Raw genomic sequence first — 12,083 nt, forward strand, 5'->3', positions numbered from 1 at the left:
TTGAGGCTGATGATTCTCTGCATAAAATGCCAGATCTTGGGGATGCTGGACACTGGGAAATACACAATGCTGAACAAAAGCTGCAAGAAACAGAGCCTGATACAGGCAGCTCTTCATTGGATCTAACCCTTACTCCTCCTGGCATAGAAAACACAGGTGAGGATTTTCCTGAGGAAATTCAGGTTCACCCAGAAAAGGTGCATTTCAAAGAGCAGCTGCTGCCATCCAAGACTGATGTGGCCAATATCATATTTGATCTGAGGAAATTTGTAGAGCCTCTCCCAGCTGAAGAGAATGTGGGCATAGCACCGGCACAAACCCCCACAGCTCTGGAGAGCATGGAGAAGAGAATGACGGGGTTCATCTCTCCTGTGCACAAACATGACATCCTTGTGGAAGAAATGTCACTGAGTGAGGAGCTGCGTCAGAGCTACAGGGTGCAGCTGGAGGGGGCTAGTGCCCCGGAAGAGGCACAGCCAACAGAAATCGGAAGGGTTGATTCACAAATCCCGAATGGGGACCTCACCAGCATCATGCTATCTGCTGAAGAGAGGCCATCTGCAGTAGGAATTTATGAGCCAGAGACAAGTGTCTGCAAGGCGGAATCACTTGAGAGACAAATTCATAGTTTTCTGGCGGAGTCCACAGCAGATATCCAAAGGTTAATGCAAGAAACACAGGTGTGGGAGGGTGAGGAGGGCCTGGAGCTGGCAGACTCTCAGAGTGGCAGCTTTATCATCGACTTGAAAAAAGCTGCATGTGAAAAAAAACTCCAGGCTGGGCATCAGGCAGAGGAAGAGGAAGGTCCTGAAACAGAAAAGTTCTTTGAGAAAGGAATGAGTGGCTCCACCTTTGAGGAGATCACAGGTTACCCTGATGGGGTGCTCAGGGACACCCAGCAGGAACCAAACACAGACAAGAGCTTTTCGTTTAGGCAACTCCTGCTTGGTTTAGTAAGTGATGATCCTGTGGCACAGAAGGAAGAAGGGAAGGAGTCTGGGGGCAAGAAGAGGACTCCCACTGAGGAAGCTGCTGAGAGCACCCTGGATGTTGAAGGACCATGGGAAGAAGTTTCTGCAGGTCCAGAGCCCAGCACTGTTCAAGCCTCAGAGCCAGAGCTTGACTTCTCCCTAGCCAAGTATTTAAGGTCAACAGGTCAACAGGAAACTCCAGGTGTCAAAGAGGCATCTCAGAAGGGGCAGCGAGAGATCATCACTTCCATGGAAGTGGAGGAGGTTACCTTCAGCATGGTTTATGACTATTACAACAACCAGCAAGAGCTGGCTCGACCCTTCTCTCCTGAGTCAGAAATGTCTATAGAGCTGGAGAGTGGGTGCGGAGAGGAGTCACCTGATTCGGACCACTTCTACACACCTCCCTCTTCAGTGGAAATCTTTGAGACTGCTTCATCGGCATCCTACCACACACCACTCAGCACACCTGAGCGCTACTCCACTCCATCTGAGGGCTCAGGGTACAGCACGCCACCCGAGCGGTACTCCACGCCATCTGAGGGCTCAGAGTACAGCATACCGCCCAAGCACTACTCCACGCCATCTGAGGGCTCAGGATACAGCATGCCGCCCAAGTGCTACTCTGTACCCTTTGAGGGTTCAGAGTACAAAACACCACCAGACCACTACTCCTCACCCTCTGAGGGGACCCAGTCCCCCTCAGGGGACAGCACGCCACCTGAGCGCTACAGGACACCAACTGGGGAGTATGTGGATGCCYTGGCTGCACTCCCTCATTGTGAGGAGAAACGGCAGCCTCCAGACCAGCCACAGGCCGAGGTGTTTAGGACCCCCTGTGAAGCCCTGGAACCATTAGAAAATGAAATGCCACCTGCATTCCTCAAGACATTGAGCAGGAGGAGGCTGTATGAAGGCAGCACGCTGAACTTTGTGGCTGAGGTGGTGGGTGTGCCCAAGCCGGAGGTGAAGTGGTATCACAATAAATCTCTGCTGGAGCTGGATGAGAGAGTGTGGATAGAGAAGGATGGAGACAGGTGTGTGCTGGAGATCACTAACATCCAGAGAGCTGATGGAGGGGACTATCTGTGCCATGCAGTGAACATTGTTGGGGAAGCTAAAAGTGTTGCCCAAGTGGAAGTTTTGTCGGAAGATGGGCGGTCACTGGCACTGCCACCCCCCGTCACCCACCAGCATGTTATACACTTTGACCTGGAGCAAAGCACTTCCTCTCGGTCACCCTCACCACAGGAAATCCTATTGGAAGTGGAACTGGATGAAAATGAGGTGAAAGAGTTTGAGAAGCAGGTCAAAATTGTAACTAACCCCACATTCAGCCTAGATAAGAAGAGCATGGTGGTTTCCCTGGATGTCCTTCCACTTGCACTGTTGGAGCAAGCTGCGGGCTTGGCCACAGAGGAGAGTGAGGATGTGAAAATTGATTTCCAAGTGACTGAAATGCCACCCCGTTTTGCTGTGCCCATTACAGATGTGGAGGCCACAGAAGGCTCAGAGGTGGAGTTTGAATGTGCGGTGACAGGTACCCCTGTCCCAGTAGTGCAGTGGTTCAGAGGTGACATCTGCGTGACCCCTGAGGTGGGGAAGTATGTTGTGAGTCAGAGGGAGGGTCTTCATAGTTTGAAGGTCCAAAATGTAGGTCCTTCTGATGGTGACAGGTATCAGTGTCGGGCAATCAATAGGCTGGGAGAAGCAATGTGCAAAGGGTCCCTCGTAGTCACAGCTCCACAGGGAGCAAGCACTAAGGTGAGCAGTGAGACAACCACAGACAATGCTCCAGACAGTCCCCAGAAATGTGACTTGCTTTTAAGAAACAMTGTGACCCCAGGCGACCAGGCAGAAATAAAGCTGGAGTTTGAGTTTGAGCCACACACTGATGACTTGCAGGGAGCAGTCCAGGTGGTGGCAGTGACTGAACAAGAGCAGGAAGTGGAAGGGGAGCAGTGTGTCAATATTAATTTTGATGTGTTTGCAGAGCCATCCCAGGAGGAACGGGTTGAGTTTAGGGCAGAGGACTCGGAGAGCTGTTGCTTTGAGTTCCAGGTCACAGAAGCTCCTCCCAGATTTCTCAGACTCATTTCTGACTACAGCACGTTTGTAGGTGCCTCAGTGTGTTTCCAGTGTCTTGTGACTGGTTCCCCCCACCCAAGTGTCAGTTGGCACAAGGATGGGGTGTTGTTGGAAGGGAACAGGTTCTGTGTGCAGGAAGAGCAGGGAGGTTGTCATAGCCTTACTATTGAAAACTTGACTCAAAATGATAGTGGGGAATACAAATGTATAGCTACTAACAGGGCAGGATCTGCTGAAACTTGTGCTGTGTTAACTTTATACTAGATTTCTACACCTGATTTCAGAGTCTCTTTCGAAACACTCAACATGTTTGTGTTGTTGTTCACTGTGAGTAAAAATGTAGCACTTGTTTTAGGGGCATTGTTTATGGTCTCTTTAGGGGTGAAATTCACTCCCTGTCGGCGTATTTCTGTCTCACTTAAACTTGCCTTCCTTGGGGAGTTTAAGTGAGATTTAAGCTGTGCATAGGTCTTGTGCACAGTTTCTGTGCCAAGGTATATTTCAGGCTCCTCCCAAACTCCTTACTCATTCTTGTAAAGATATTTTAATTGACACTCATTTATGTAGGAATCATTCATTTCATATATTGTACATATTCCTGTGTTTCTGTAACAGTGCAATTACTGTAGGTTTTAGGTAGTCTAGAAGTCACCTGGAAATATAGAAACCACCTTTTTCTTGTAACTTAAAGGTGTGGAATACTAATTTACACTTGCTATTTAGTTTGGATATCGTTCCATGAAAGAACTCCTAAAATTGGTATTCCCCCTTCACACAATGTTGTGTCAGAAAATGTGAGTATCTCTGATTCAAATCCTGTAAACATTTACAGTTTCTATCACTGCAAAGCTCTTAAATCTATGGGCCTCGTTCTACTAACTCATGGAATCCAATGACTTTTTTTTAAGTCAGTGGAATAATGTTGTTGCAAAGAAAAGCAATGCAATGGGATGAGAATAAAAGTTTTGCTTTAGTAGAGACTGGTCAGGATTTTTTTTCTCTATTACCAAGTAATAAACATGCAAACATATTTTGTACTGTATCTTTAAAAGCTAAAGGAGAGGGAGCATAATAAATCAATGATGTAACTGTAAATTCATTAAAATAATCTTGGTTGTCCCTGTATTCCAGTGTCTTTCATAAAAATTGCATAGTAGTAAGAAAGCAAGAGATTTTTATGCAGTATTCTTGTTTAACATAAGAACTAAATCTCTAGAGATTCCTTTTTTCTTTTTGTTTATTAGTAACAGTTAAGTGTTCTATGTGTCAGGATGACCAGAAATAGAATACATTCAAATATTATCTGTGGCATTTTCTCAGCAGAAAAGATTTTTACATTAATGTTCTCAATGGGAGTATATATTTTTGTACTTAAACCAAGTAGTTGAAATAATTAAATCAGAATTAAATTAATCCAAATTACATGGACATTGATAAATTGATTAAACAAATATTTTTAAAATATAAAAGTTATTAATTATTTTATCTCTAATGCCAGCTTTCCAGTAACCTGTATATCAAGGTGGAATGCTAAATTCAATGCCCTGAACTGTTGCTTTACACAAAAATGATATTTGCTCTGATTACTTGTTACATGAGATTCAGATTATTTATAAATTGCTGTCAGTTGCCTTTCAAACTGCTTTAAGGAGCATGGTGATTTTAAATATGAGAACTATTCCTGTAGTAGATCCAGTTATCTTAATGCATGTTCTTATTTCTGAGTTTGATGTGTCCTCACACGAAGGTTAGTGTGCCTCAAAGACTCAGTTATCTTTCAAGACTATCCCATCACTTATTTGGGATAGCCAGTTTTGATCAAAAGACTCGCTTTGTCCAATTGTGCCGCCCAATTTACCCTTAAACTGCAGAAGTGGCAAGTTCTAATGACCCAGCACATGGGAAAATGACCTGAATGGTTAAACTACTGTCAGTGTGTCACTTACTTTAGTTTCTTCCCATTCATGACCCCCTAATAAATACTATCAATTTTTATCTGATTAATAGGCAGAGATAATTGCAATTTCTCATAGATAATGGTGGTAGGAAAGAGAAGTGAGAGTGTCTGATCCAACATTGTCCTGGGTAAGAGTTGTTTCATAACGTGTCCTTATCCATTCCTTGTGCAGATGTGTAGCACTAACTGGGCAGCAGAGGTCCCCAGGGAAGTTGACATGAATTGTTTTGTTATACATCAGCTGTGACAAGAAAGTTCTTTTTGGTCCAAATCCAATGAGGTCAGAGTGCCTTTGGTCAGGTCCTAAGCAATTATAGTTTGTTTAATTTTCATGTAAACCAACAGACATTTTTAGTAGAAAGAGGCCTACTCCAAAACCTTAGATCCAAACAGGTCCAAATTCACGTTCACATCTGAAATACATGGCCAGGCATCCATATCTCTATTTTAAATGTTTGTGGTTTACATACATTTAAAAGCCTTGTTTTAAATGTCGGTTTCATACACTGGCCAGAAGCATTGCAATCGGTGTATGAAGAGCCAAAGTCTGACTTAAGCTACACTGATATAAATCTGGAATAATTCTGGTTTTGAATAAACTTACTCTGGGGCAATTAGTATATCTTAGAGACATGTTTGACCATCTCTCTTCAAAATTTTGTGCTTTCATAAGAATTACAAAATTCATTATTTCATTGTCGGGTTTAACGTCTTCTTCATTTTTACAAACCAGATATCTTAAAAACAGAATGAATGATGTCAGTTTGTCATCAATGTATATTGAATGTTAACAAGTATGATCAATTTGTGAAATAAATATGTTAACTGTATAAGTCCGCCGCTTCTTGTACTTTATTCTTTTCACAGATGTAGCTAAAGTATGGAGAAGCATCTGTGTAGTTTTTCTGTCATAAATATGSAAGAACACCCAAAATACTTTAATTTTTGCCATATTCCTTTGTGTAAAGCCTTTGCATATGCATTAACAAAGATTCCATTCTGCAATTTTTATACTTTCTTCCCAGTTCTACCCTATTCTGCTCCCTGTCCTCACATTCATTAGTACTAGTATTTCTGTGGAAGCTGCCATACTGGCTTTAGCAAGGCTGGTAGATAATAGTAAAGAGCTAGTGTAATGCTTTTTCACCTAAGCTCCTCTCTGCAGGTAGTTGTCACTGTATGCACTGTGCTATCTCATGTATGTTAAGATATTTTGGGGGAAAGTTAGTAACTGCTAAAGCCAATGAGAAAGAATTGGGGATGATATTTTTTGCTCTTTCCTGTATTTGTTCTTGGAGTGCAGCAAAAATTATCATTTCAAATATTCTGGATCTTTAAGACACTGTAGTTGAGAACATATCAAGGTTCATCGTTAGAGTGCTTGGAAACATTTATTCACTCACTGTTCTTTTTCTTTTTTTTTTTTAAACAACACCCATGTTCTCCCAGTGGCAAATACTGTAATACTGTGGGGCTTAGCTGAACAAACTTGGCTCAGTGAGGACAGCAGGATTTGCTTTCTAAATGTTATCTTTGCATTGTACTTTTCCTGGATGTTTTGTTCTGTTCCTGGAAATCACAGAATTCACTGATGTTTCTAGTGTCAAGGGTCTGCAGAGAACAACATGCACTTCCCTTGATGTCTTCTTCTCATTTTTAAACCACCATTAGAGCAAAGTGGTCCAACACACACAAAAAGGTCTAAGTCCACAAAGGCAAGGAAAAGAAAAACCTAAATGTTCTCTGTCTTCTTTTTCTCTGTTATTGCAGGAGTTTTAATATGCAGCATTATTTCAGGGAGGGGTTTAAAGGTGCAAGTTAAACTAATGACATTAAAGCAAGAGTGTAAATTCATGATATTAGTAATAATGGTGTTTTAACCACAAAGGTCTAGTGACAAAAGCAGGGCAAAGCTGGTAAGGAGAGGTGACATCTTATATTAGACAAATAATTGAGTTGAAAGAGATGAACTAACCACACCAGATGAAAAACTAGTGTGCCCACAAGCTTGTCTTATTTTTCCATCCCTAATTCTGGCATTCTGTTTTTTTGTGGTGTTGTGGATTAAACCAGGGCCTTAGCACTGCTCTGCTGTCCTTGTTTGTATTATTGTGCTTGTAAATATGTATGACACCTACCACTTTAGTTATATTTGTGAAATGCACCAATGTTGCTAGATTGTTACTTACACTTTAGGTTGGATACTCTAGGGGGTATGTCTGACCCATACCATGCTGCCAGGTTTAAAGAGACTCCCATGTTGATCCAGATGGGGCGTTCTCTGGTAATCTGACAGCACAGCATGTCTCTCTGCTTAGAAGTGTGTAATTAATGCAAAGGGGTCTCATGTTCATTGCTAATTTCTGTACAGTTTTGAGAATGCCCTCAGATATACAAAAATAGTTAAATGAACAGAGCCATGTATTGCTATTCACTGCTTATTACTATCTGCAAGTGTTCACTTAAATATTTTAGTAAAATTAAACAATTTTTTTTCCATACAGACATCTCTAGTACTCTTATTTTGTCTGCTGAGGAAGGAAGAAGAGAAGGTTACAGCAGCGGCCTTCAATTGCCTGATAGAGATAAAACACTTGAATTTGAGCCTGAAAAAACAGTTTATTCCAGCAAAACAAAGATGAAAATGGAGGAGAGAGGCAGTGTCCCTGTTTTCCTCAAACAGGTCTCGAATGTTGAAATCTGGCAGGGAGATGTAGCTAGGCTTTCTGTTACTGTTGCTGGCAGCCCCACACCCAAAATCCAGTGGTTTTTCAATGGTGTGAAGCTAACCCCCTCCATGAACTGTAAGTTAGTGTTTGCTGGCAACAACCACAGTCTCATCCTCCCATATGCTGGTGTGCAGGATGAGGGTGAGTACACGTGCGTGGCCAGCAATGTGCATGGTGAGACAGCATGCAGCGCCCACCTCTGCGTGCGGCACCAGATACCAGGGGCCCCTCGCTTTGCCAAGACACCGAACAGTGTGCAGTGTGCACTGGGCCTCACCGCTGTCTTTGAGTACACTGTGGCTGGAGAGCCATACCCCGACGTGCAGTGGTTCAAGGGGAGTGAGCGGCTTTTCTCTGATGCACGTCATTCTGTTGTTCACCGCCCTGATGGCTCAGGCTCCCTGACAGTGCAGGAGTGCATGGAAGAAGATGGTGGGATCTACACGTGTAGGGTGCTCAGCGCCCTGGGTGAGGCAGTGTGTTCTGCTGAACTCCTGGTGCTGCCGGAGGATCATGCTGTGTGCAGGCAAAGCCCAGCCTTGCAGCACTCGGAGGTGGTGGAGGACCAAAGCCCCCTCTCCTACAAGGAAGCTGTTGAGCTTCCTGCCATGGAAGGATCACTCAGCCTTGAGGCCGTACAGGAGCCCCTGACTCTCCTCCAGCTTCAGACAAGCCGGGCAGAGCATGTGCTGCCCAAGGAGGACATCCTGCCTGCCCTGCCACCAGCCTGTCTGGCTGTGCAGAGTGTTGAAGAGATGCTTGCCCAGGTGGCAACAACACAAGAGAGCAACAGACTATTGGCAGAGCTACTGGAAACCCTACCTGCTTGTCCCCAAGGTGTGGTGCCCAGAGCAGTGACCGAGGCACGACTGTTGGGCTGCCTTGGGACTGTGGCTGCACAGATGCTCTTGCCCAAAGAGCACGTCATCCCTGATGCAGCAGAGCAGATGACTGCTCCAAAAACAGAGGCTTCCCAAGCCCTCCTACAGGTGCCAACCACCACTGAGAGCTGTGCCATAGATGGTGGCCACACCCAGCTCATAGAGGGCTTCCAGGCAATGCAAGGTGAGCTGAAGGCTGAACCCAAATTTCCCTCCAAGTTGGCCTGCACTGTGGACCRAGTTGTTCGCCTGGAGAGCATTTCTTCCCTGGAAGAAGCAGAGGAAGATTTTGCTGCAAGAATCCATGAAGGACAGGCTTTGAGACTTCCCTTGCTGATAGAAGAAAACCAGCCCCTGGAGGAGGAGCATGCCATTGATCTAGCCAGCCCATCTAAGCAGAGTCCAAGGGCAAGGACACAACCCCATGAAACAATGCATGTCCACCAACTCCAGGCAAGCCAAGTTCTTACCAAAGAGAAACAGCTCACTGCTCAAGTTCCCAAGAGCTGCACCTTAGACATAAAATCTCAAATTAGAGATGCCCTGAAAGCTGCAGTGGTAAGTGAGCAAAACCTCTTGTTTTCAGAATGGTTGGCTGATAAAGAAAGCATTGAAGTACAGACAATAAAAATCACCAGGGAACATAAATACAACCTGTGCACCTACACTGTGACCACAGGTGGGCCCACTCCCACAGAAATCTCCATCTCCCTGGGAGAAGTCAACATTCAGACAGCTGAGCAGAAAACAGAGCTGAAGGAGGCTTTCTATTCTCTTATGTATGAAGAAAAACACCTCTTGACAAATGAGAAATACAAAGCTTTGCCAGCCCAGTCCAGTCCACTTCTTCTTGGAAAATTCTGCGATGAAACCACATGGAGAGATCACTCCAAGCTGGAGCCCCAGCAGGCTGAGAAGACCATGGAGGCAGAAATACCCCTGGAGCAGCCTTTGCCTGCAAAACCCATCAGTGTTCTGATGGGGCAAGGTCAAATCAAGGATGTGGGGGCAGCCACAGCCACTGCTGATGTAGACGCTGCAAGTGTTCCAGCTGAGAAATCTGCAGAACTACTGAAAAGAAAGGAGAAAAGGGAGGAAATACGTGAGGAAGAGGGCCGAGAGGGTCTGGAAACTAGCGATGGGAAGCTAGAGAATGAGCTGGGCAGAGAGAGTTATCCCATCATATGCAGCAAGCTGGTCGACACTGTTGTGGAGGAAGGGGAGAGTGTCAGTCTGGTGTCTGTGATAACAAATGCCAGAGAGGTGAATTGGTACTTTGAGGGTAAACTGGTGTCTTCAGGCCACAAATTCAAGTGTTTGCAAGATCAAGACACATACACACTAGTAATCAGCCAAGTGTGCAAGGAGACACACCAAGGAGAGTATGCCTGTGAGGCGCTGAATCAAGGTGGAAAAACAGCAACAGCAGCAAAACTCACAGTTGTTAAAAGAGGTTGGATTATGGGGATAAAATACTGCCTTTCCAATACACTGCCCTACTAATGAAACTGGACCCTATGTAACTGCATCTGTGGATACAGATATGATATTACTGTCATCACAACACTAATCGGGTGGTCCTCTTTCTGGACTTATAGTCTCCTTTTGCCATGTTTTAAAGTCTTCCCTCACTCACAGTCCCTGGTGATGCACTTAGTTGCTTCATGTTCTTATCACAAAAGCAAGGTCAGGACAGCATGTACCTCAGTGCCAACTGCTCCTGCATATAGCCACCTGTGAAGGGGACATGTTTTTCCCACTTTTCTCACTGCACCGAGTCTTTAGAGTCATTGCACAGTTTTAGCGTGATTTCTCATCCACACTATCATTTCTCACTGCTCCAAGGTAAAGTGGTATATGTCTGTATCACATCGTTTCTGCACATTGTTATTGCACCTTGCTGTTTTGCATTTTTCCAGTTTTCCAGGATCACCACTTTGTTTCCTCATGCCATTATGTGCCACAACACTCTCTGTCCACTGAGGCTAGTGCTGCTTTCATTTCTTGCAGTAATTTTTTTCTTTTACAGTCACTTTCTGTGGATTGCTAGTAAATCACCCACCTTTTTTCAGTCAGTGACTTCACTAACTATTACTTTCCAGAATGCCAGCAGGCAGGGCTTTGAGTCACTCTGTGCTTCTGATTTCAGTTGCACCAATCCTCAGAAGACGGCTTGAATCCCTGGAGGTGGCAGTAAACCACGTGGCCAAGTTCACCTGTGAGGTAGAGACTGCTCCCAATGTCAGGTTTCAGTGGTACAAAGCTGGCCGAGAGATATATGATGGGGACAAATATTCCATTCGCACCTCCAACTACCTCTCTACACTGGAGATCCCAAGGCCTCAGGTTGTTGACTGCGGAGAGTATAGCTGTAAGGCTTCCAACCAATATGGCAGTGTAAGCTCTACAGCCATTTTAACAGTAACTGGTAAGTCCTAAGCCCTTTTCCTTTTCTATAAAATGTCCCGATATATTGTACTGCTTTCACCGATTTACTTACCAGGGCTCTTACTTAGCAGGGCTCTTGATTTTGAGAATACTGCTTTTAGGTGCTTTCTGTACTCAGAAAGGGAAATCAGCATGAAAAGTTTCCGGAGGGAAGTAAGAAGGGCAAAAGAGAGAACGGGAGGAACCAGATCTTCAACAGAATGAGACTGCTTTGTGAATACATCCTTGAAGAAGGTTTATTTAACCTTCAGACAATAAGCTCTTAAATCTGATTTCTTTAGTGTAATAATCATTGTGTGATTATCCTAGCACCTTACATTTATCCTGCAGCTATACTTGCAAGACAGGTTCTGCTTACTTGAACATCTGTGTGTCATGGCCAGATGGGAACAGTGTGTGTGTGGGGGGGGAACAGATCATCTTAAACAAACAAAAGAGGGTTCAAAGGTGTTTCTCAGTTTAGAAAGGGTTTTCAATCTATTGAGARCCATGCAATTTACTTTTTTTTTTTAAAACATCTTATGGGCATTCAGTGTATGGCAATTTTTCTTACTTCAACTTTTATTTTTGCGTGAGGATCTTTTATGCAGTCTTTGCTAAGTGCCAAACTAAAGAAAGATGCACAGACTGCTGATAGTGTACAAACTTGACAGTCTTGGGGGAATGGTGTGCAAATTTCTCAGTCTTGTGGGAGGAAGCTCTGGCTTTCTGCTTATTTCCTTGGGTTTGTACATCGCTCCAGAGAGTCAAAATACCTTCAATCTCTCAAGCAATAGGCAGACCCAAGAAGTGTAAAACCAAAAGCCAACATTTATTATCTTTAATACCTCTTATCTCCTTCACTGTTGGCCTCTTTTGCTGTCTAATGGCAAACCAAGTCCTCCTGCTCTCTCTTCCTGGCAAATGTGGAAAGACAACATAAGTGCTGGTCCTCACCTCTAGATAACATTGAACGCCTTTGTTTTGCAGAAGCATTTCCACCAACGTTTCTCACCAGACCTGAATCAAT

The 12,083-nt window shown here is 44.2% G+C and overlaps 1 protein-coding gene across 1 annotated transcript in view; it reads left to right on the forward strand.

The window, feature by feature from the left end:
• Window positions 1–12,083, forward strand: part of LOC112967714 (titin-like) — a gene marked incomplete at its 3' end in the record, with an annotated part of 112,945 nt that overhangs the window by 44,878 nt on the left and 55,984 nt on the right. Inside the window, exon 41 of the mRNA XM_026069155.1 lies at window positions 10,776–11,054. Coding sequence (XP_025924940.1) covers window positions 10,776–11,054 — 279 coding nt within the window. The remainder of the gene's footprint in view (window positions 1–10,775; window positions 11,055–12,083) is intronic.

This window comes from Apteryx rowi, unplaced genomic scaffold (genome assembly GCF_003343035.1).
Source record: "Apteryx rowi isolate R43461 unplaced genomic scaffold, aptRow1 scaffold_1055, whole genome shotgun sequence".
Taxonomy (NCBI): domain Eukaryota; kingdom Metazoa; phylum Chordata; class Aves; order Apterygiformes; family Apterygidae; genus Apteryx; species Apteryx rowi.